The sequence below is a fragment of the Acanthisitta chloris genome, unplaced genomic scaffold (genome assembly GCF_000695815.1).
Source record: "Acanthisitta chloris isolate BGI_N310 unplaced genomic scaffold, ASM69581v1 scaffold31847, whole genome shotgun sequence".
Classification (NCBI taxonomy): domain Eukaryota; kingdom Metazoa; phylum Chordata; class Aves; order Passeriformes; family Acanthisittidae; genus Acanthisitta; species Acanthisitta chloris.
Genome location: NW_008684797.1, coordinates 7,849 through 29,274, shown reverse-complemented (window position 1 = coordinate 29,274; position 21,426 = coordinate 7,849). Strand labels below are relative to the sequence as shown.

Sequence of the window (21,426 nt, the reverse complement as noted above, 5' to 3'; positions counted from 1 at the left end):
ATCTCTGGTTATTGAATTGGCATGGACTGGAACAGCTCCAAGAAAGGTATTCTTGGAAATCTTTTTCCCCCAGATGCTCTGTGGTTTGAATAGTCTCACTCATTGATTCTTGTCTGAGAAGGTTGTACATAAACCTCATTTGACAATTTATTAAGGGAATCCAGAAGTGAGTTCTTGTATCTCCCAGACAAATGTCTTCCTTGTGAGGGATCTTTTTTCTTAAGTAAATATATAAAGCACTTATGAAAATGGGACAGCTCCAGCAGGAACATTATGGAAATCCCTAATGAGATTATAGAATCATAGATTTTTAGGTGTTAGAGTGGACTTTATAGATCACCTAGTCCCAACCCCTTGCCCTGGGCAGGGACACCTCCCACCAGAGCAGGTTGCTCAAGGCTCATCCAACCTGGCTGTGAACACTGCCAGGGTTGGGGCAGCCACAGCCTCCCTGGGCAACCTGGGACAGTGTCTCACTATCCTCAGAGGAAAAAAAACATTTTCCTGATATCTAGCCTAAATTTTTCTCTTTCAATTTGTCCCCATTGCCCCTTGTCCTGCCACTGCAGCTCCTAACAAAGAGTTTTTCTCCAGCTTCCCTGTGGAAACCTTTATTATGGAGCACTTGTTCAATCCTGCATCCTACTAGAGCAAATGTGGTAGTTCCCATTTCCTTGGACACTGTCTGAGCTCTCCTTTTTTCTGTTCTTGTTAAGAAATAGAAAACAGGCACCACCCTTACCTTTTTGAAGATTTTTATTAGGTTGACTGAAGAAATATTTTTACTTAGTGGTTGTTTGTGTTGAAGAAAAAGGTTTTGGTTCGTATTTGACTGGATTCCTTTGTGTTTGAATCAGCTATTATTTTCAAGTTTAAGTGAAATGTCAGACTTCCTTGGTAATTTGATATTCAGCTACAAGAAACTTCAGAGGACATTGCCCACAAAATAACTGAAAGCCCTGATTAATCAAAGTCTAGGGAACTGAAATGAATGACAATCACAAATTAGGAACATTAGTTATACCATATTGCATGATCAACTTTTATGTTGAGCATGTCTAAAACACTATTTAATAGTTTATTAATAAAAACACCTGATTGGAAGCAAAAATGCCATTCTTTTTATCTATTTTGTCATGAGAGTTGTAAAAGTAAAGCTTTGCATTATTCTGATGTTTCTAACAGTCACACCACAGATGCATTTGGCCCTTTGCCTTTTGGATTATAGGCAAGACATAGAATGTTGTTGTTTGAAAGCTAAAGTAAATCAGGCTGTTATGAATTGCTAAATGCAAGATCAAACCCATAATCCTCTTTGGACAACTGCTAGGAAAAGAAGGGGAAAAAAACAAGAAGTCTGAACCATGTTTTTCAGGCAGAACAGGATTTCTTGACTTTTCAAATCATATTCTTGCATGCAAGCTGGGAAGTATAAGAAGCTGTTATCAGTGGGAATTAAGATAATGACATTTATCAGTAGATGGGAGATGTTAGCATCAGGCACAGAAAGAAAATACTTTGATATTTCTGTACAGATTCTTACCACCCTTTGACATAAAAGTCTTGGCTAAGACAACACAGGATTAACAAGTATGTCTTGGAAGATAATATATTGAGAAATACACCACAAAAGCTTTATAGAAGGCCTGTTGTTTTTTTCAATACACCACAAAAGCTTTATAGAAGGCTTGTTGGTTTATAATTCTGTGGTCTGCTTCAAGCACAAATGCAATCCTTTTTGCAGCATTTTGGCTCTATCACAGGTGCAGCAAAAAATAAAGCAGGTTCAGTGTGGACACAATGGTTTCCAGTAAGAAGATGTTGATCCTTAAGGTGAGAATGTCATCATAACATTTCCCTAAACATTATGATTCATTTCTGGTCCACGTGCACTGTGCAAACAGAAGGCTGAAAATGCATAAGAGAGTGGATATCAATCCCTAACACAACCCCAAAATTATTAATATTTGATCTTTTCATCCAAAGAGTCTTCATGTAATAATATGGATTTCAAGGTAAATAAACTCTCTGTTTTCTGAAAATGTGGTTGAAATTAAAATTGTGAGCCATTAGATGCTGGGGAATAACACAGTTCACTTTCAGCAATTTAAAAAGAGAGTAGGATGAGAGGAAGATTATTTTGGAGGGACATTGCAGCAGAGATATTCTACTCTTTTGATTTCCTTATTTTTAAAAGCAGTAGCTTGCTGAGATCTTATTGAATTTCTCTGGCATATTTCTAGGTGTCTTAGGGATAACTCACCCCTGCAAGATGTGGTTTAGCTGAATCCACTTAGTGATCAGGATGGAAGTTCTGCAAAGGGAACACCCTTAAACCTTCTTTGGCTTTCCAGCATGTGCAGCTGTCAGTGACTCTTCCAGAGCCTCAGCTATTGCAATTTATAGTTATTCTGAGCTTCTGCAGAGTTCACCAAGCAAAAATTTACTGGCCTAAGTGCACTCTGCAATTGCGTGAGGAACTATCTATCCAGGGCAACAGAACACTAGGCTGAGGTTTTATATGCCTTAAAAAAAATTCTGGCAAAATTTAGCAAATTTAACCTGAGCATTTGTGTTGTATTATTGTTGCAGATTTTGTTAGAGAAAAATGAAAGGCCAGCTGTGAATAGAGTTATATGGAAAGAAGTTATGGAAAATGCTATTATCTCCTTTGTAAACTAATGAGGAATTTATTCAACCTAACCTTACCTGGATTAACCATCTAATCCAAAAAAGATCATCTGGGATCATTGAGTGAAATAGGAGAAATAGATCCAGAGGGCTATTTATCCTCCCTATGTTACTCATCTGACAGAACAGGGACAGTTACTGTCCAGATGTACTCATCTGCCTCCACAGGTGATGGAGCACTCTGCCCTGGCAGCCTGGTTTTGATGGAATGCAATGCAAAAATATACAGAAATATTGGGAAAATCCTGGGAGTTTCTTGCAAATATCAAAGACTTTTCCTCTTGCACTTTAGCCAAACATCTCCAGCCAATCTTACCCACTCCATTTCATACCTTTTCCTCTGGGCCTTTCAACAGAGATATGGAAACCAGATCAGTGTGTTCATTTTTGCAGAAATCTTTGCAAGAGTGCACACTATTTCCATGCTATGGCCTCTGTTTGACCTCATAATCTTTTCTGTAAACTCACAAGTCTAGTTCAGTCACACTTAAACTGGACACAACACTCACATGGAGACTTCACTGGAGCAGAGAGAGGACAAATGATTATTTTGTGTCTCTTCTAGAATCCACTTCTTTTCACAATTTGTGATAAGAAGTTTTCTGTTCTAAGAACAGTTTATCACATTCAGTTTGTGATAATGTTTTTCACAGAAATATTTGCAAGATCTCAGATGATGATGGAGCATATTTTGGGGGTTCTAAAAAAGTTTCACAAAGGGTGCAAAACTTTCCTCCTTCCCTTTTGCAGCATTATGCAGGTCTTTATTTGAAACTAGTTTTGCTATAATTCCTACTATTTCAGGTTTTAAGAATGGAGATGACCAGCTAAATGGAGATCACCAGCTAAAATAATCAATTCTTCTGCAGTATCTGCTTAAACCTTTTTGTGAAATTCTCTGTGCTTTAGGTACTGATGATCCTATAGTTCCTATTAAATGTTATCCATATCTTATGCCATCTTTAATGTCAGCACTCCTCTTTACAGTGTGTTTTTATTTGTTTGGGGTTTTTTTTTCTTCTTTTTCAGAGGGTAAAGGAAAACGGAGAAATCCTCTTCATGATTACAAAAAAACAGGAGAGCTGATGCTCATTAAAGTGAACAAAACACTGGAGGTCAAAACCAAACTGTTAAATACCACTGAGCAATGTGCCAAGAGATGCAGCAGGAACAAAGGCCTTTCATTCACTTGCAAGTAAGTTATTTATCTCTTTATTTTTTCATTATCTTAATAAACATATATTACAGTCTTTGGCCAAAGGTCTCTCTGTAGTTGTCATCAGTGGTAGCTTGTACAGAGAACAACCTAAAGATTGTGATTTTTGATTTTCACCATCCTGTTCTACCTGTCTAGAGAATGTCAGTCTTTTCTGAAGCTTTATCTGAGTTGTCTGTCTTCTTAGCCTGTCCATTCTGTAATCCTTTTCATAACATAGCTGGAAAAATGTACTCATGTTAAGACGTGGATGACTTAGGCTGCACTGGAGTGTTCAGTGAACATTTCTGAGATTTTTATGTCTCTTATAAAATGGTTATTGTCACACATCACAGCTGCAGTATTTCAGCACCACTTCAGACCATGTTCAGCCTTCATGCTTTACACATTATCCCCCCTGAAATCAATGAGAACCTCACACATGGAGCACAGATACAAGCACTGCTGAGCTTCACTGGCGAGTACTACGAACCTGATACAATGGAATCAAACCTTCTGGGCTGTGGATAGCTATCCTTCAGCATCTGCTGTCTCTTAGAAACACATCATGCAGCTGATTTCTTGTCTGCCTTGTCCATATTCTCTGCTATTTTCTGGAACAAATCGCTATTATTTTTTCTGACGTATTAGACTTAAATTATCCCCTTGGCCTCTCTTAGTCTAGACCATTAGCAATAAAACAAAGGCCATGAATGCAGGAGATTCTTGGAGAGAATGGATGACTTCTGTACTGGTGAGTACTGGGCTAAAAGTGAGCCTGAACTTGAAACATAAAAAGGTCTTGACAATAGCTACAAATGGAAGCTAAATCAAATGTGTCAACAAATGCTCTTCCTCAGGAGAAAAGATTCTCAACTGTGGTTTAATTCTTCTGTAAACCTTCCACTCCAGTGTTGCAATACCTAGTGTGTATTGTTCTCTATTTATATATGTAAACAATGAGCAGAGTTTACTTTTTTCCAGTAGGAATATTTTCCAGGCACTAATATTTTTCACATGGTACAAGTCACTCTTTTTCCTATTGGCAGAGATTCCACTGATGTCATTGCCAAGGGCATCAGGTTATATTCACTCCAGGAAGACTTCCTTGAGTTCTGATGGTCAGAAATGGGGAGTATTATAAAATTAATTTTCACAATATAAAATAAATTCTCAATAATGCCAAACAAGCAATTCTGTATTCCAACATCAGCTTAGAAAAATTGTCTCAAGCTATTTGTAGCTGCTCTGGATGATATACGTTGTGTTCTGAAAATAAAAACCTAGCTAATATATTTGTTCTCTTTCACATGAATATTAATCTAGAATCCCTCTGAATTTTTTAAATGTTCTCACTTTTTGCAGAATTTTTTTTTTCTGTTGAGGCAGTGCCTGGTGAATTCCTGAAGGGGAAAATTCTCCCTGCCTTAATCAGTCAATACAGCAACATAGAGGAACCATAAGGGACTTGGAGAACACAGCTTGGAAAAGTCTTGCTCACAGATACCAGAATCACAGTCAGTCATGCAATTGCTTTGCAGTAAATATGAAAAAGAAATGCAAACCTGACACCTCATGCTCTGAATATCCCATTTTTCCCAGACACATTTCAGCAAGAGGCAGAGGTGTAGGTGATCAGGTCTTGCCTGTGCTCCCACTGTGAAGCAGAGCAAGTGGGATTGGAACATTCCTGTGGTTTCCTTTTGGCCCCAGATGAGTCCTGTTGTAGTGTGCACAGTTCTTTGATGCTTCTGTAAACATGCATCTGACATGTGTTCCCTCTTAAAGGAACCAGTGATTACTAATGTTTCCCTTTTATTCCTACCATCCCAGTCTTTAGCTTCATACCAGCACATGGTTATTACAAGGTGACATTTGTTGCCAACTTAAATTCAAACCAATTAGTTTGCTGCTTTCTGTGGGAGCATTCTAAAATGAGATGAGAAGAAACAGAAAATTGCATTTCAAATAACTGAAATATAAGACTTGGATTTTCCTTTGTTTATTGATGGCTTGATTCTCATACTCCATATCCATGCAGCAGTTCTCCATCACTTGGGTCACAGCACAGATGTTTTATTTTCTGCATGCAAACTCAATTTATTTAAGCATTAAGATCCAATAAAATGGAATTACTCTGTAACACAATTGTGACAACAACACTGGGAACAGCAACATCTGGGTCTGTGCCCTGTGAGGTAAACAGGCAGGAAGAGGGTTAGGTTTCTTTTCTGCCAGAAAGTGGTAAAGTAGCAGATTTCAGGTACTACAGATTTATAAAGGATCAGCCACTCCTTTTATTTGGGGTGTAGTGGGGTGTTAAGACAACTTTTGATTTCTTTATTACAAGTTTCTCTATCACTTTCAAGTAAATTTTGAATATTGCATTGGTTAGTCATTAATCCTTTCTGATTTTAACTCTGACTTTTTTACTGGAGCTAATACGTCACTTTTCAGAACAGATGTTTCTTCTGTTCTCTTGCTGTCATTCTTGCACAGATCTTGTTCACTTCCAACTGAGTTACAAGATCCTTATCTAGACTTGCTTCTTTTTTGGAGCATTATTCCTAAAATCCTCTATCAAAGAACTCCTTAGATTCACTTACGTTGTCTTTTAGACTTCACAAATCTCTGTGCATCTTTTTCTGCCTTCTCTATCAACTTTATCAACCTGCTGCTGCTAAGCTGTTCTATTCCTTTATTTCACCAGTTTGTGGTCCATTAGTCCCACTGTTTTCCATCAGTCATCAGTTTTCCAGTTTTTCCCAAGGCATTTCCTATAGATGAGGAAAAGATAATATAGCTACTATTTTATTGGCTATGCAGGTGACTTTTGCAGGTATGTCCCTTACTTACCTACAAAGTTGTCCTTGTCTTATCCTCTGTTATCTGCTTGGAGTGTCTGTATTTACACAGGAAGGGATTCCAGTATAGACCACAGGATTTCAGTACCTGATCAGAAAATCTTCTATCTCAGTATGAAGAACAACAACAAAAATTGTTGTGATCAGCAGTATCAGGAGAAGAAACTCTAAGAATTTGCTCAAATATGTTGACTTTGGAAGCGTAAAAACCCTCCAGATTTGGGTCCAAGAAAAGATTGTTAGAAACTTTTATGTGCAGGAATTTCTGAAGCCAAACTGGAAAGCAACCAAAAGGCAAAAACTCAAAGAGTTGTTTGTAAACAGAGCATTCTGCATTCCCTTTTTAGGAGGGAGGGGAGGAAAGGAGAATGCAATTGGAAAGGCAGGAAAGGTCAGAGATATTTTTGTGAAGATGGAGTTAGAGGCACTTGGATATGCTTGTACTTGAGAATCAGCCAGAAGAGAACAGAAGGCTGCACAAGGGCAGAAGGATGAAGGTTAGCAGGTTGGAAACATTTGGAGTCAACAGAGTAGAGAAAGCAGTTGGATGAAAAATCTGCTTGATGATGGAAACGATAATGAAGATGTTCAAAAGAGTGGGGAGATTGGATGGGATCTTGTAATATTTTTAACTGAAACCAGCAGGATCTCACACAGAAAGCTTGTATGGAGAATTAAATGAAGATCAAAGAGCATAGTCTTGAGGGATGCAGTGCTCAGGAACGTGGCACAGTCAAAGTATGGATGAAGTGTAAGAAGTCTGTGTGTCTTTTGGATATCATCAAGCAGTGTTAAAATTCCTTTTCAGATCAGAATAAACTATCTCAGAAGGTTTGGGATGACTGACAGAAATGCAGATTTTGTGGTATGCTAGAGGCATTAGTATTGTGCTAGTGATTTGCTATTTGGTGCTAATGAAAAATTAAGGAAAAAAACCCCTCTGTTTTGTTTTTGGTTTTCCTCGTTATTGGAATAACTGTTGCCCCCACCAAGGTAGTCCAATGTGTTTTTAAAATATTCTACTTATATTTAAAGACTTTCCCTTCAAAATGATGTTAGGAGAAGAAAGTTTGCATGTTTCATTTCAAATGTCGAAAGTTTTTTTACTTTTCTGATTTCTGCTTGTCTTTCTTGCCCTCTCCCAAATCCAGTCAGTCCAGCATGCATTGTACTATATCCTTGAAAGCAGTTAAAACAAAAGCAAAGCAAGGCAAACTGTAGGTACTGAATCAATGTTTAGTTTATTCATAAAAAGAAGCTTGTTTTAAAGCTGCTGTGTTTTTCTAGGCAAGAAACAGATTCCTTGTGCTTGAGTTTTCCTCAAGCTATCAATGTGAGATACTTAAGATAGCTCAGAAGCATATTGTAAGCATAGCAAAGAAGATGTTTTAGAGTCTTCCTTATTTTTTTTGCCCCCAGAAAGCAGCATAACTGGGGACACAAATGCTGTCTCAGTCCCATTTATCTCACTTTAAAAATAAAGATCTTTAATGACAAGGGAACTCTTAGATTAGTGTGAACAACCAAGCTAGTATTTAATGTAATGACCACATCAATTTAATTTCTTTGTTTCTTTGCTCTTGTCAGCACAGTTGTGGGTTTAAGTAGTAATTTGGACTGTTTCTCTGACTTTCCCAGTAAAAATAAATCTGATGTCATTGCATGCTCTTTGGCAGGCCATGTGTCATTATTATAAACCACACAGAGAGGTTTTTTTTCCTCATCCAGATTTTCTTTGCAGGGCCTTTGCTTATGACAGAGTTACAAAACGGTGCCATTGGTTATCCTTCAACAGCTTGACAAATGGTGTGAGAAAGAAGCAAGACCATGCGTTTGATCTGTATGAAAAGAAGGGTAAATGATTTATTTACTGATTTTGTTTTTTCCAGTTATGGAGTGGGATAAAACCCCTGAGGTCAGTCAGTGGTTTTTTGGCTGTAGGAACATCCTGGGCATGGGATGGTTTTTGTGTATTCTGAAAGCTGCATCCTAGTTTTATTTACATGTCTCCTGAGTTTGCTGTCATGCAAATTCATCTACAGACTTGTTCTTGCTCAGTTTTCCATTCTAGATATTTGTCTACCATCATATGTACTAGTGTGAATTTCCTCTTCAGTTTACTACTTCAAAGCTCAGTTGTATGAGTTGCCATTTATGATTTAATATTTATTTTATTTGCCTCATGATTGAGAGGGACACTTAAGTCCTCAGACATGGAGTTTTGTTCAATCAAACAGGTTGGAAACATTTTCAGGAGAGTTTTTTAGGTCAGTTAGTGATCAATATTTTGATAAAAACCCAAACAAGAGACAGGAATGTATGCAGAGAATTAAATGAATTTTGAATGATTAAGTATTTAAAGGCTATTAAACTTCTGTGTGAAAACAGATGATGAGGTTTAATTTTTATGGTATTAACCAAACTCCTAATTTTCTTCCCTTTGCTTTCAATAGACTATGTCAGGAATTGTATCATTGGAAAAGGAGCAGACTATAAAGGAACAATATCTGTTACCAAAAGTGGTATCCAGTGTCAGGCCTGGAATTCAATGATCCCTCATGAGCACAGGTAAGAGTTCAGGAGCAGAGACAATGGGAATAGTGCCTGGACAGCTTCCATAAAACATAAGAATTTATGGGAAAACTAACCTTAGACAGCAAAATCTCTTAGGTTGTGCTCTTGCCTTTCTCTAAGAGATGCCATTCACCAGATCCCAGAAAATCCTTAGCTTCTTGGACTTTCTCCAAAGAGGTCTCCCCTAATGCCAGCCTGTGTGTCTGTATCCCTTCCTTTCCTGTGTCAGTTCTTTTAGCTGTTTCTATCCTTTTGATCTCCTACTTACTGGCAGAAACAAAACATCTGCATAACTTCAGCCTGGGGTCTGGAAGTTTATCACTGTTTTCTAATTTGCTCCCAGGGAATGAACAATTTTAACCCCCACCTTATTAGGAAGTGAGGGATATGAGCCCACCTATTTGCTTAGTATAGAATTATTGTTACTAGCTTTGGCATACTTACTGTCAATTCTCTAGTATTTGTAAAATATGTTGAACTCTATAGAGAATTTATGCCAGGCAACATATACGTGGAAAGGACTGAAGAAACTATTGAAATCCTTCCCTTCAAGTCATACAAGCAATAACTAAAGACTGATGTAGCAGGTATTGAACTTAACTTTTCAGGTTAAGACCTGATACAGTGAGAAACTGAGGTCAAATCTACACCTTGAAAGTGTAGCTAGTTCAAGTCTATTTGCTAAGGAAAAAGAGAAGAAAGTCAAAACCTGGGGCCAGGAAGAGTAATGGTATAAACAGATTCATCCACAGCTAGTAAAAGGACTTTGAAATACTGATCTACTCTTTGACCATTTCTCTTTGAATCTTTTTGTATTGGCTTTAGCCACTTAGAAAATAAAACCTTAAAAACCCAAAACCAAAGTGTCCTCTCACCCATAAGCTTCCTACCCACATTGCTGCTTTTTTTCCCCTGGACTCCCAGAATCAGCACTTTGTTTTAGAGGAGCCAAAGTGGAGATTGCTAGTGAGGAACCAGGCTGTGCACTGCCCAGTCCTGTCCTGACCAAATCAATCCAGTGTGCAAAATGATATCTTGGAACAACATTAAAAGGCAAAGGATACTTGGGTTCTCTCCTCTTATGATGTGTTACAAAGCTGAGCCTCAGGCTTGGACTTGGCTGGACTTGGCTGCTTGCAATATAGATGGCAGAGTGTTTGATTTTCAGTGTGGGACCAGACCTGGGAGCTTAAAATAAATACCACCAGATCCCACAGCAATGACCTCTTGAGACTCAACACCTTGAAGCATAAAATCTTCATCCTTCAGAAGCAAAAAATATTCTCAGTAATTACAGCCTAAACAAGAATGTGCATTTAATAGATATAATATACATATGACTTTATATAATTAGAGAAATAAAAGTGTCTGCATAGTACACATTATCACTAAATTTCATTTTAATGCACCACATACACAGTTTTAGCCAATATATTTGGACAGTCACCCTCCTGTGATGAATTTTATGAGAATGACTTTTCTCCTGCCTTGTGCAATAAGTTTAATTTCTAAAAGGTCACCAGATAAATGAGGTGGCTGCATGCTAATTTTGTTTTTCAACATCAGAAAATATGATTTCATCATCAGAGACGTGAGAGAAATGGGAAGAAGCAGACAGTAGTGATGTGTTTGGAACTTATTAGTACAAAAGGCTTAGATTTTTAGGTCAGTTTTTTCTCAACATCTGATTATCACCAAGTGCCACTGGAAAATAAATCCCTTTTTAATATTTCAGAGAGAAATGTACTTTAGCGATTTTTCATTATCTTTCTAGACAGAATTGAAATAACTTCAGACTTGAAATTTGTGCTTGAATTTTACAAATTATGTTTTCATTTGTTTGGATTCCAGTAGAACCCAGAGTTCTATTTTCATCTCCATCCTAGTACAGCTTGTAAAACTCTCAGAGAGTTTTTATCAAAGTGGATAAAGCCAATGTAAAAAGGGCTCAAAGAGAAATGGTCAGAGTAGACCAGTACTTCACAGGCTTTTGGCTAGTTCCAATGACTTTTGTGTGGTTGAATCTGTTTTGACCATTACTCTTATTGGCTTCAGGTTTTGGCTTTTTTTCTTTCTTTCCTTACCTAATATAGTTGAAGTAAATCATCAAACAATTTTAGGAGTGGCCCTTTCTTCCACTTCTGGGTGGGTCTTTACTGAAATTCATCTTTTCCTCTCTCAAGAATGTTGCTTCATTACCTGCTGAAGCCATTTGTGTATCTGACTCATTTTGTATTTCCAATGTTATTCATTTAGACTTTTCTTATTGTTCTCATAACATATCTGACCTTATTAAAGAAGGGTTTTTTTTCCTTTTATTTTCTAATATTCATAATATTTGAGCAGAAAAATGGAATAAGATGTTTGAATATGCACTGGCATACTACTATGTCACGTACACAGGTTGGAATGTCCCATCAGAAATGTTTGCCTGGGGTTGTATTTAACTTATAAAATTAAGATTTTTTACTGCAAAACTACACAGGAAAAACAGAAGCAACAATTTTATAGGCAGCAGTAATGGCATAAAAATTATTCCCTTCAAGCACCAAAAACTAGAAGAAAAAGCACATTTATGTAATGCTTCCACATTGCATTGACTAGAACCACAATGTGATTAACAGAGGTATTTTCCACTTCAGTTAATCCAAATAATTCATTAATGGGAATAAAACATGATTAAAATGTCACATGTCAAAATTTTCTTTTTGTTTCTCTTTCTTCTTCTTTATTTTTTTTCTCATTTTTAAATTATTCATGTGTAACACACAATTTGCCAAGGACAGCAGGAACTACATACTTTTCTTCATGAAATAAGTGTCTGTGTATAAAAACTGTCCCAATTGCTTAGTTTATTTTCCTAAGCTGCAAGTGTCTAAACAAAACAAAACACAACAGAAACGAACAAACACAGTCAAAATAAAATATTAGGAATTTTCAGAATAAAAGGTGCACTTATTTATGACATTTCCACCAAAACTTATATATACTGAGTAAAAAACCACGGGACAAATCTTAGAAATCTCAGAAATTAAGTCCAGTTATTAAGCTCAGTTACAAGTTGTGTGTTTTCCCACATGTATTTTACCCAGTGGTTCAATTAACAAAAAAAACCCTTCATGGAGCAGATCATAACTTTGAATTTAAGGTGCTTTCTAACTACAGAGATTTAGCTGCTGTTTAAGCATCACTGCAGTGAAACAGGCAATGAAGTGCCACTGGATTTGTCTGCAATGTGCAGACTGAGCATGGTCAAGAGCTGCTGCAGTGGCATTGAACAGATTAACTCTGGGGTTTGGTTCCTTACTATGAGGTTAGCTGTTCCTGGGGGGAAAAGCATCACTTTCATGTGTAAATATATATGTGTATGTATTTATATTCTCCCAGGCAACCAGCAGTAGGACAAGAGGGCACAGACTCAAGCTCTGCCAGGGGAGGGTTAGGTTGGATATGAGGAAGAGATTTTTTCCAGAGAGAGTGCTCAGGCATTGGAATGTGCTGCCCAGGGAGGTGGTGGATTCACCATCCCTGGAGGTTTTCAACTGAGACTGGATGTGGCACTTAGTGCCATGGGCTAGTAATCGTAGTAGGGTTGAATTCAGTGATCTTTGAGGTCTCTTTCAACCAGGTTATTCTATGATTCTATATATCTATATGCCAATGTGTATTTGGGGGTTTCTCTACAGGTAAGCACATACTTTTACAGACAGCTAAGAAGACAACACCCTCACCCTGGACAGTTTGAGTCAGCTGAGTTGCTGTTAAATGCCTTAATTTATATGATCATTTATATGATAGCAACGATGAGTGGGTCTATAAGTAGCAGACCCTAAGGTGACAACAGTGAGGCTTGTGGCAGAACATGTAGCAAGACAGCTAAAGCAGCATCTGGGGAAATTTGTGATGCTGGAGTGCAGAGCAGTCCAAAATTTCAGGCAGTGAAAGCTTCTTGGCAAGGTGTATCACACCACTAGGTCACACTCACATGCTCCTGATGCTCAGTTCTAGCTGCTGCTTGACCAGGGATGGGCTTTGCATAGTAGGTGCAATCAAAGCTCAGCTGGACCTTCTGTGTGTGCCAACATGCAAGGGAAGGGCAGGTCTGACATGGCTGTGGACCCAATTAATTTTTCTTCTATGCTCCCAGTATATTCTTCCCCCCTGTCCAAGGGCCTCCCAGTGTTGTGTGAGCAGTTAGGAGCTCATGAAGGAGGATGCAGTGTTGGCTGGTAGGGAGTGTGCTCCTGTCTCTGGCTCTGCAGCAGATGGTTGGTTCTGGACACCTGAGGGATGGGAGTAAAACTCACTGGAGCACGCTATGGACTAGACAAACTGTCCCAGCTTTAGGCCATTTAGGTTGAGTAATCCCTAGTGACAATGTGTGTTTGTGTACGGACAGATATTTGGGTGTGCGCGGTTCGTTACAGTGGGGTGGAGGGAGAAGGAAACAGAAAATGGGATTGTTTCTAACTCTTTGTCAAAATAGTATGATTAACCCCAAAGCTTGCATGCTCTTATACTGTAATGATTGTCATTTTAAAACTAGCTTTTTGCCTTCGAGCTATCGGGGAAAAGACCTGAGGGAAAACTACTGTCGAAACCCCCGAGGGGAAGAGGGAGGGCCATGGTGTTTCACCACCAACCCAGAGATACGCCATGAAGTCTGTGACATCCCCCTCTGCTCACAAGGTAACTCAGCATGGATTCTGCAGAAAGTTGCCTTTGCTCTGCTGACAGCAGCTGCACAAAATTTTCTGTAGTTTCAGTGTCATTTGCTCATGGCCTTTGGGTAAGGAAGAGGTGAATCTCACCGAGAATAACTCACTAAGAGAAGGAGTTCTTAGAGGAGAGGAGATCTCGTTATGTTGTTCCAGTACACTGGAAGATTTCAACAAGGTTGCAGGCTCAGCAGATTTTTTCAGGTCACAGAGGAGCTTGAACAAAGAAGTTCTGCTGATCACACAAATATGACCCTTTTTTTTTTTTTTTTTTGCTTGTCTAGTCAATAGTGAATCTATTAACAATTTCAGAATTACTGTGTGATAACATCATCTAGTGCCATTCCACGGTAAAATTTTCTTCTTTTGATGAAGATATAGATACTGAATTGCAGGATGAAAGCTCAAGATAAGCATGCATTTAGTTTTTCATATAAAACAAATAACTCTTTATTAATCCAATCCCATTTGACTTTCAAGTCACAGAATTTGAAAGACACTTCATATGCACCAATGCATTTGTTGACTTTTAAGTTCAGTTAATCTCCGAGCTAAGTTCTTGTATCTTGCTAATCAACCAATTCAGTTCCAGTCAATCAACCCATTTAAATCCTCAAGATAGGATGCCTTTAATTTTCCTGCTAATTGTCACACGAAATAGCTATGCTGTCGTGGGGGAAGACAAAGGAGAAGGAGGGGGGAAGACAAGGAGGAAGATAATCATCTACAAGGAGCTTGAAAATGTGTTAAGACTTAGCATTTAAAGATAAATTTAAGTGAGATAAGACCTGGAACTCACTGCAGGATGAAGACTTTGGTAACGGATGTTTTGACTGAAGAGTGAGATCTGTAGCTGCATAAATTAGTATTTTTTAAGTGATCCTACTTTACAGTTACTCTAATTGGGAGCACTTGAGAAGTTTTTCTGCAGTTAATGATGGTGCATTTATTTTAAGACTTCTCATTCTAAATTTCATTCAAAGGCAATTTCAAATCCCTTTGGTAGCTTTTGCTCACTCTCCCTCCCAAACCAAGGCTGAAAATGTATCATAGTTTAAGTTGCCAAAAAAAAATTATTATCGAAAAGAAACAGCATCATATGTAGCTGAAAGTGCTGGGAATTTAAAGAGACATACTGTACTGCACTGAAATTGGGATTCAGTCATTTTTCTGCACTTAAAACTAGTGCTGTAATATACTAGGACTACAGTGATTTAGAATAATAGTTGGTACTAAATTACAAAATATCACTTTTAGAAAATATTTCTTCCTTAGATATGTGCCTTTCCCTGTTACTCACCAGAAGTAATGTTAAAAATCTGCTGGGACATGAGTGCCACTAGCAGCTTACCCTTACCTGCCTCAAAGCCATAAGTGTCCTATAAAGTGATAGCAAATTTAAGCATCTGGATTAGATCTACAAAAGAGCTGCAATCCTATTCCAAAGGACATTCCCCATACCAACCCAACAAAAAGACACCACATTTTTATATCTCTTTACATCTTTTCTATCAATATATAACAGCAGGGACATGATTTATTACTTTTATTTTATGCTTTTGTGGTACAAGTAAGTCATCAGCATAATAAATGACTGATGGCTATTTTTTTTTTCCTAGTTGAATGCATGACCTGCAATGGAGAGAGTTACAGAGGGCCAATGGATCACACTGAGACGGGCAAGGAGTGTCAGCGCTGGGATCTTCAGAGACCACACAAGCACAAATTTCGTCCAGAGAGGTAACCTCTCCTCCCCCCCAAGCAAGACCATGTGGTCATAATTTGAAAATTGCACACATTCTGGAACCAGTTGAGCAAAACTAGCATTAGCTGAACTGAAATTTATGGAGTTCACCAGTTTTAGATGCTTGGGCTCATGGCCCATGGTGTAGCCTGACTACTGTCATGGTAGAGGTGCAAAATGGGGACTAGAAGCTGTTTTGTGCAGTTGTAGCTACATCCCATGGCTGTTTAGTGTAGTGATGTATATGTGCTGCATTAATGGATCAAAATTTCCTCCCTAGCTTCATTGACAGTAAAAATTTACCTCTGAATTTTTCTGTATGTACTGATATGCAGCTTCATATTAAAAGTAGTCATGAAGTAAATAATGATTAAAATTAAGACATTTTTGTTAGACTTTGTGGCATAACTAGTGAATATAAATTTGCAATATTGTCCAGTAACAGTATCCTCCTTTTTGAAATATTCATAGAACCATAGAATCATAGAACCAGCTGGGTTGGAAAAGACCTCAAAGATCATCAAGTCCAACCCTACTGTGGTCACTAGCCCATGGCACTAAGTGCCACATCCAGTCTCAGCTTGAAAACCTCCAGGGATGGGGAATCCACCACCTCCCTGGGCAGCACATTCCAATGCCTGAGCACTCTCTCTGGAAAAAATCTCTTCCTAAGATCCAACCTAACCCTCCCCTGGCAGAGCTTGAGTCTGTGCCCTCTTGTCCTGCTGCTGGTTGCCTGGGAGAAGAGACCAACCCCCACCTGACTCCAACCTCCTGTCAGGGAGTTGCAGAGGGTGAGAAGGTCTCCCCTGAGCCTCCTCTTCTCCAGGCTGAACCCCCCCAGCTCCCTCAGCCTCTCCTCATGCCACTTGTGTTCCAGTCCCTTCACCAGCCTCGTTGCTCTTCTCTGGACCTGCTCCAGCCCCTCAATGTCCCTCCTGAGCTGAGGGGCCTTTAAAAACTGAGGAACACCTTTAAATCTGTACATAATCGATTTCTGTTGCAATTCTGTTTTAACAAAATGTTTGCCCACTGCATCTGTTTTTTCAGCCTTGGAAAGAAGTTCATCTTACTGTTAGGCATTTTATGAACATGGATTTCTGTCTTAGACTTTAGGCATTTTAGTCATAGATAAATAATGCCAAAAGTTGTGTCAGAAATAGCAAGACAAATTTCATCCCTGTTAGACCTTTTCCCTAATGGGCAAAATTCACCTGGCCACTAAGGGTCATCTATAATACACTCTTGTCTGAGGGGAAGAGTAGGCCACACAGGATGATCTCTTTGTTCCTCTTAAACAGTACTACAGTTTCATATGTCTTTTATTCTGGATTTTAGATTAACTCCATTTATAAATTATATTGAATAAACTTAAACTGCTAGAGGAAGACTACAAGAATAAACAAGCCCAGAATGATTGAGACCTTCCACTGAAATATCTTTATATATGTGAAAATAAAGCATCATTTTTATACTCAGAAATATGGGTACTGATAGATTTTAGAAAGCCTGATTATCCAGCAAAACAGTAAGGATCTGGGATTTTTGAGTTTATGTGATATAATCTGTTTTTTCCCTTGGCTCAGGTGATCTGCTTCATGAATAATAGCAGGCTGGGACTGCTCTGAGTTTGCCATGCACTTACTCTGCATTCTAGAATAAGTCACAGAAAGAGTTTTCTTCCTTGGGATTAAAACATAGAACTTCTGGGTACAAAAAAATAATAATGTCACTGTGGAGGATATTTCTTTTTCTTCCATTAATTCTCAATTATTTGCAAAATGACTTTTCAGACCAACATTAGTCTTACAAATTATCGCCTTCCTCCTTGAAATATTTCCTTCCAAAAACATCTTCTTGAGAGTTTTCAGACTGTAATAAATGTGCTTTTCATCAAAAAGCAACCCATCCAGATTGAACTGATCTGCATGAGCTTTTCAGAAGAATAATAGTGTCCAGTGCATTTCTAATGCACTAAGGTTAATTGGCTGCACTGAAAGAGTGCATTTCTAATGCACTAAGGTTAATTAGCTGCACTGAATGGTCACTAAAGGTAGTGACAATTATGCTTTCATTATACTAGATCTTAAAAATGTTATGGACTTTGGTTTGTTTGGGGTTTCTTTTAATAGTCTTGTCAGTTGAAAATAAGAGAGGTATCCTTTTGTTAATACCCTGGTTTATATCTCGTGTATGAAAATTTATTTGATTCAAAATCAGGTTCCTAGTCCTGCATGTCTTTTAAAACAAAAGAAAGGGGAAAAGAAATATTGAGGAAGAGCTTTAGATGCTAAGTTTCATTTTAGTTTGAGGAGAGCTAGAGATCAGCATCTGTCTCTTTAAAAAGAATAAATGTTACCTCTTTGGCTAATATTCTCCTCCTTCTCCTCCAGGGACTTGTTTTTGACACCAGATGTGTATCTTAATGCTTTGTCTCAGTTTTGGCAGTGAAGTGCAGCTACTGCTGAAATATGAAGGGTTCTGAAAGGGCTCTGAAACCTCAGGCTCTTTGTTGGGTCTCAGCAAGAGGCCTGTGCCCAAATATACTGTGGAAGGAGGAATGTGCAGAGCAAAGGGATGAGGTTTGGGGGAATCCTCCATAGCCTCACTGTTGAATTGTGTGGAACAGTTTGAAGTCCTGTTGTTTATCTAATTGCTAATATTTCTGCCTTAAAGATGTTAGTTGCCCTTTCTTTTATAGGAATCATTGCTTGCTGAATATGAAAGAAGGCAAAAGCATTCCTGAATATTGTGGGAAGAACCACTGACTGGGAAGGCTGTTGTTGTTCTAGAAAAGGGCACATTGATAGAGCTGGTGAAAAGACACAGCTCACAGACACTACTCCATCCCACGAGGACACTTAGAGCTTGATCCTGGAAGAACTCTTAAGTCTCTACCTAAGTTTTAGCTAGTAAATAATACATTTTTGACATACTGTGGGAACACATTCTATGATATTAGGAAGGGCAGAGTGTTCAGTGCTAAGACACACATTTGTATTCTACAAAGTGGATTCTTTACATCCCCAGTTGTTTTGGATGCCTTTTGGGACCTATGGCTGCAGATACCTTGCCATTCCTGGACTCTCCTTGGTGCTTGGGTAGTGACATGGACTCTCCATGCTACTTGACATGGAGCACATTCTGTCAACATCAAAGCTTATCACTGCACCTATTGAGTGATCAAAGATGTCTCATTTTCTGCTGTATTATTATCCCATTAGCTGTTTACTTATGAAAACCTTGGGCACAATTTGTTCCTTTACAGTTTCTCTTCTGCCTAGCAGAAAACAAGGTAGTGCTGCTAGATCTGCAATGACCATATCATTGACTGTAATTGAATTTTCTCTTTGGTGAGGTTATTCCTTGATGAGGTGGTTTTGTTATGATTTTCTTTTTAATTCAATTTTTTTAACTCTACTTATATCCTGTCCCTGTCCCTTGTGTAGCTGAAGGAACAGGACTTTTCCCAAGAAATAGGAGATCAAGTTGTAAATGCATGAGTCAAAATTAGCATGATCACTTGATCATTTGACAGAAAAAGCATCCTAGCAAAAACACATGCTTATAAATCATATTTTCCTCTGCTTGTGTGAAACACATCTGCTCACAATGGTAAAGGGGTACAGTTTCTCAGGTAGTTAACTTTATTGTTCTCTTACATGATTTTCATGTCTCCCTCGGGGGCAAATCTACTTTTGGTTTCTTTTGCAAATACATTTCAATAAAACTGGAAAGCCAAGACAATTTGTATTCACTGGTGAAAAAGAAAGGATGCATTTATCTCCTTCTCTTGAAGTTTACAGATGTTAGATTTATACAAGAAGTACCTCCTTACCCTGAATATTTGTCTATCATTCAATGATGGCAGTAGGAACATTGAAACATTTAAATAGCACAGTAATGGTAAATCTTAATGAGATAAAGTGAGACAAAAGTTAATTATTTTTCCCCTTCTTTCCCCCAATGATTGAAATGACTGAGAATGAGCTCCGTTACAAAAATGGAGCTATCATTAGTAACATAGCTACTCAAAATAGCTTCCAGTTTGAACCCAGGGCTGTTGCACTCAAGAACCTGTTTTCTTAATGAGTCCAGCATGGCAGGCAGTGTTTATATAATCCACACTTAATTGGGCTGTTTCAAAAAAATGAGTGGTTTTGGAGTCGGGTCATCAGTTGACAGACACGAGAGCAAGAGTTTAGTAATTAGCAGAGTTACCCCATCCGGTATTCTGTGCATTGGCACAGCAGGGAATCCCCTCAGTGGAGGTCTGATTCTGCTGCATATTTGGAAAGTGTTTATATGTTATTAACTTTCTAACAGTGTTAAAAGAGTATTCGAATCCATCTCACAGGATCAGACCCAAGGTTAATAGGAACTGGTTCTTGTTTGCCTCAGCTGAAGTCTGTCCTTTAAGTACCTCCTAGAAGTCAGGGCAGTGTTGCCAGGAAGATTTCCCTGACACGTTTCTCGTTGTGGTTTGCAGATATCCTGACAAGGGCTTTGATGATAATTACTGCCGCAATCCTGATGGCAAGCTGAGACCATGGTGCTACACTCTTGACCCTAACACCCCCTGGGAGTTCTGTGCAATTAAAACGTGTGGTGAGTTCAAGCAAAAATTTATTACTTCCTTTTCCTTTCCAAAACCTGGGCACAGATACTTAAACCAGTATAGAACCAGTTCATTCATTGCCCTTAACTGACTTTTAAAACAGAGAGGGTCTCCTATAAAGACTTTAATCTGGGTAGGAAAGAAGTGCTGTGTGTTGCTTACCACTGGAATATGTATATATCTTATGTACTGGAAATTGCATTGGAATGTAGGAAAATCAAGAACTGAAAAGGTGAGGCAACAAAATCATGAAGATCTCATCTATAGTGTTAGTTTGGCCCTGCTAGACATCTGTATTATCATTTGGGAGTAGGTGCATACACACCATCCCTACTCAGTGTTCTCTCTGCCAACAATTCTTCCTTGCTTTGTGGTTCTAGGCATTGGGTCCTGCACACTATTCACCCTTGTGCTGAGGACAGAATTATTAATTTCCTCATGGATTTCTCTGTGATTCAGCACTCCATAGCAAAGCACTCTACAGGCAATTAATTTCTTTGCATCCATCAATTACCAGATAGTGTCATTCATTATCCTCACTTTACAGACAGGAAACAGGATCAAAGTAACATTGAAGTGTACAAATATTGGATGCTCACTTTGAAATGCTTTGGTTCAGCACTTTTAGAGCATCCTGTAGCATGTTCTGTCTTCAAAGCCCAGACCATTTTAACTTGACAGTTCTGTTTTACTGATAATTAGATGCCTTAAATGAGCAGTACAGGGGCAATGAGGAAGGAAAAACTATTGGTCCTCCCTTGAAAACTTGGGTAAAGCAATTTTCCTCGACTTTCACAGTAATGCTGGGGCTAAGGCAGATGGCAGAATTAAGTCTTGTTGGGACATGCTTAAATCAGGAAACCAAGATTTGCATCCCTGAAATTCCTCTCCTCATTCACAGCTTGTGGGGTCTACAGGTGATAGTGTCCTGTCTTATTTCCTATACTGCTCATTCTCAGATTTGAGGTCCACTTTTTTTGCTCCTAGTGATTGGAAAACATGTGGAATACTCAATGTAGAAT

The 21,426-nt window shown here is 38.4% G+C and overlaps 1 protein-coding gene across 1 annotated transcript; it reads left to right on the top strand.

The window, feature by feature from the left end:
• Positions 1-3,720: 3,720 nt before the first annotated feature.
• Positions 3,721-21,174, top strand: LOC103806762 (hepatocyte growth factor-like; the record flags this gene model as incomplete). The annotated part of the gene is made up of 7 exons (XM_009079469.1): positions 3,721-3,886; positions 8,492-8,604; positions 9,204-9,318; positions 13,871-14,013; positions 15,662-15,782; positions 20,276-20,394; positions 21,107-21,174. Coding segments are annotated over 7 exons (845 nt in total), but the record flags the coding sequence as incomplete, so codon positions are not given.
• Positions 21,175-21,426: the final 252 nt, after the last annotated feature.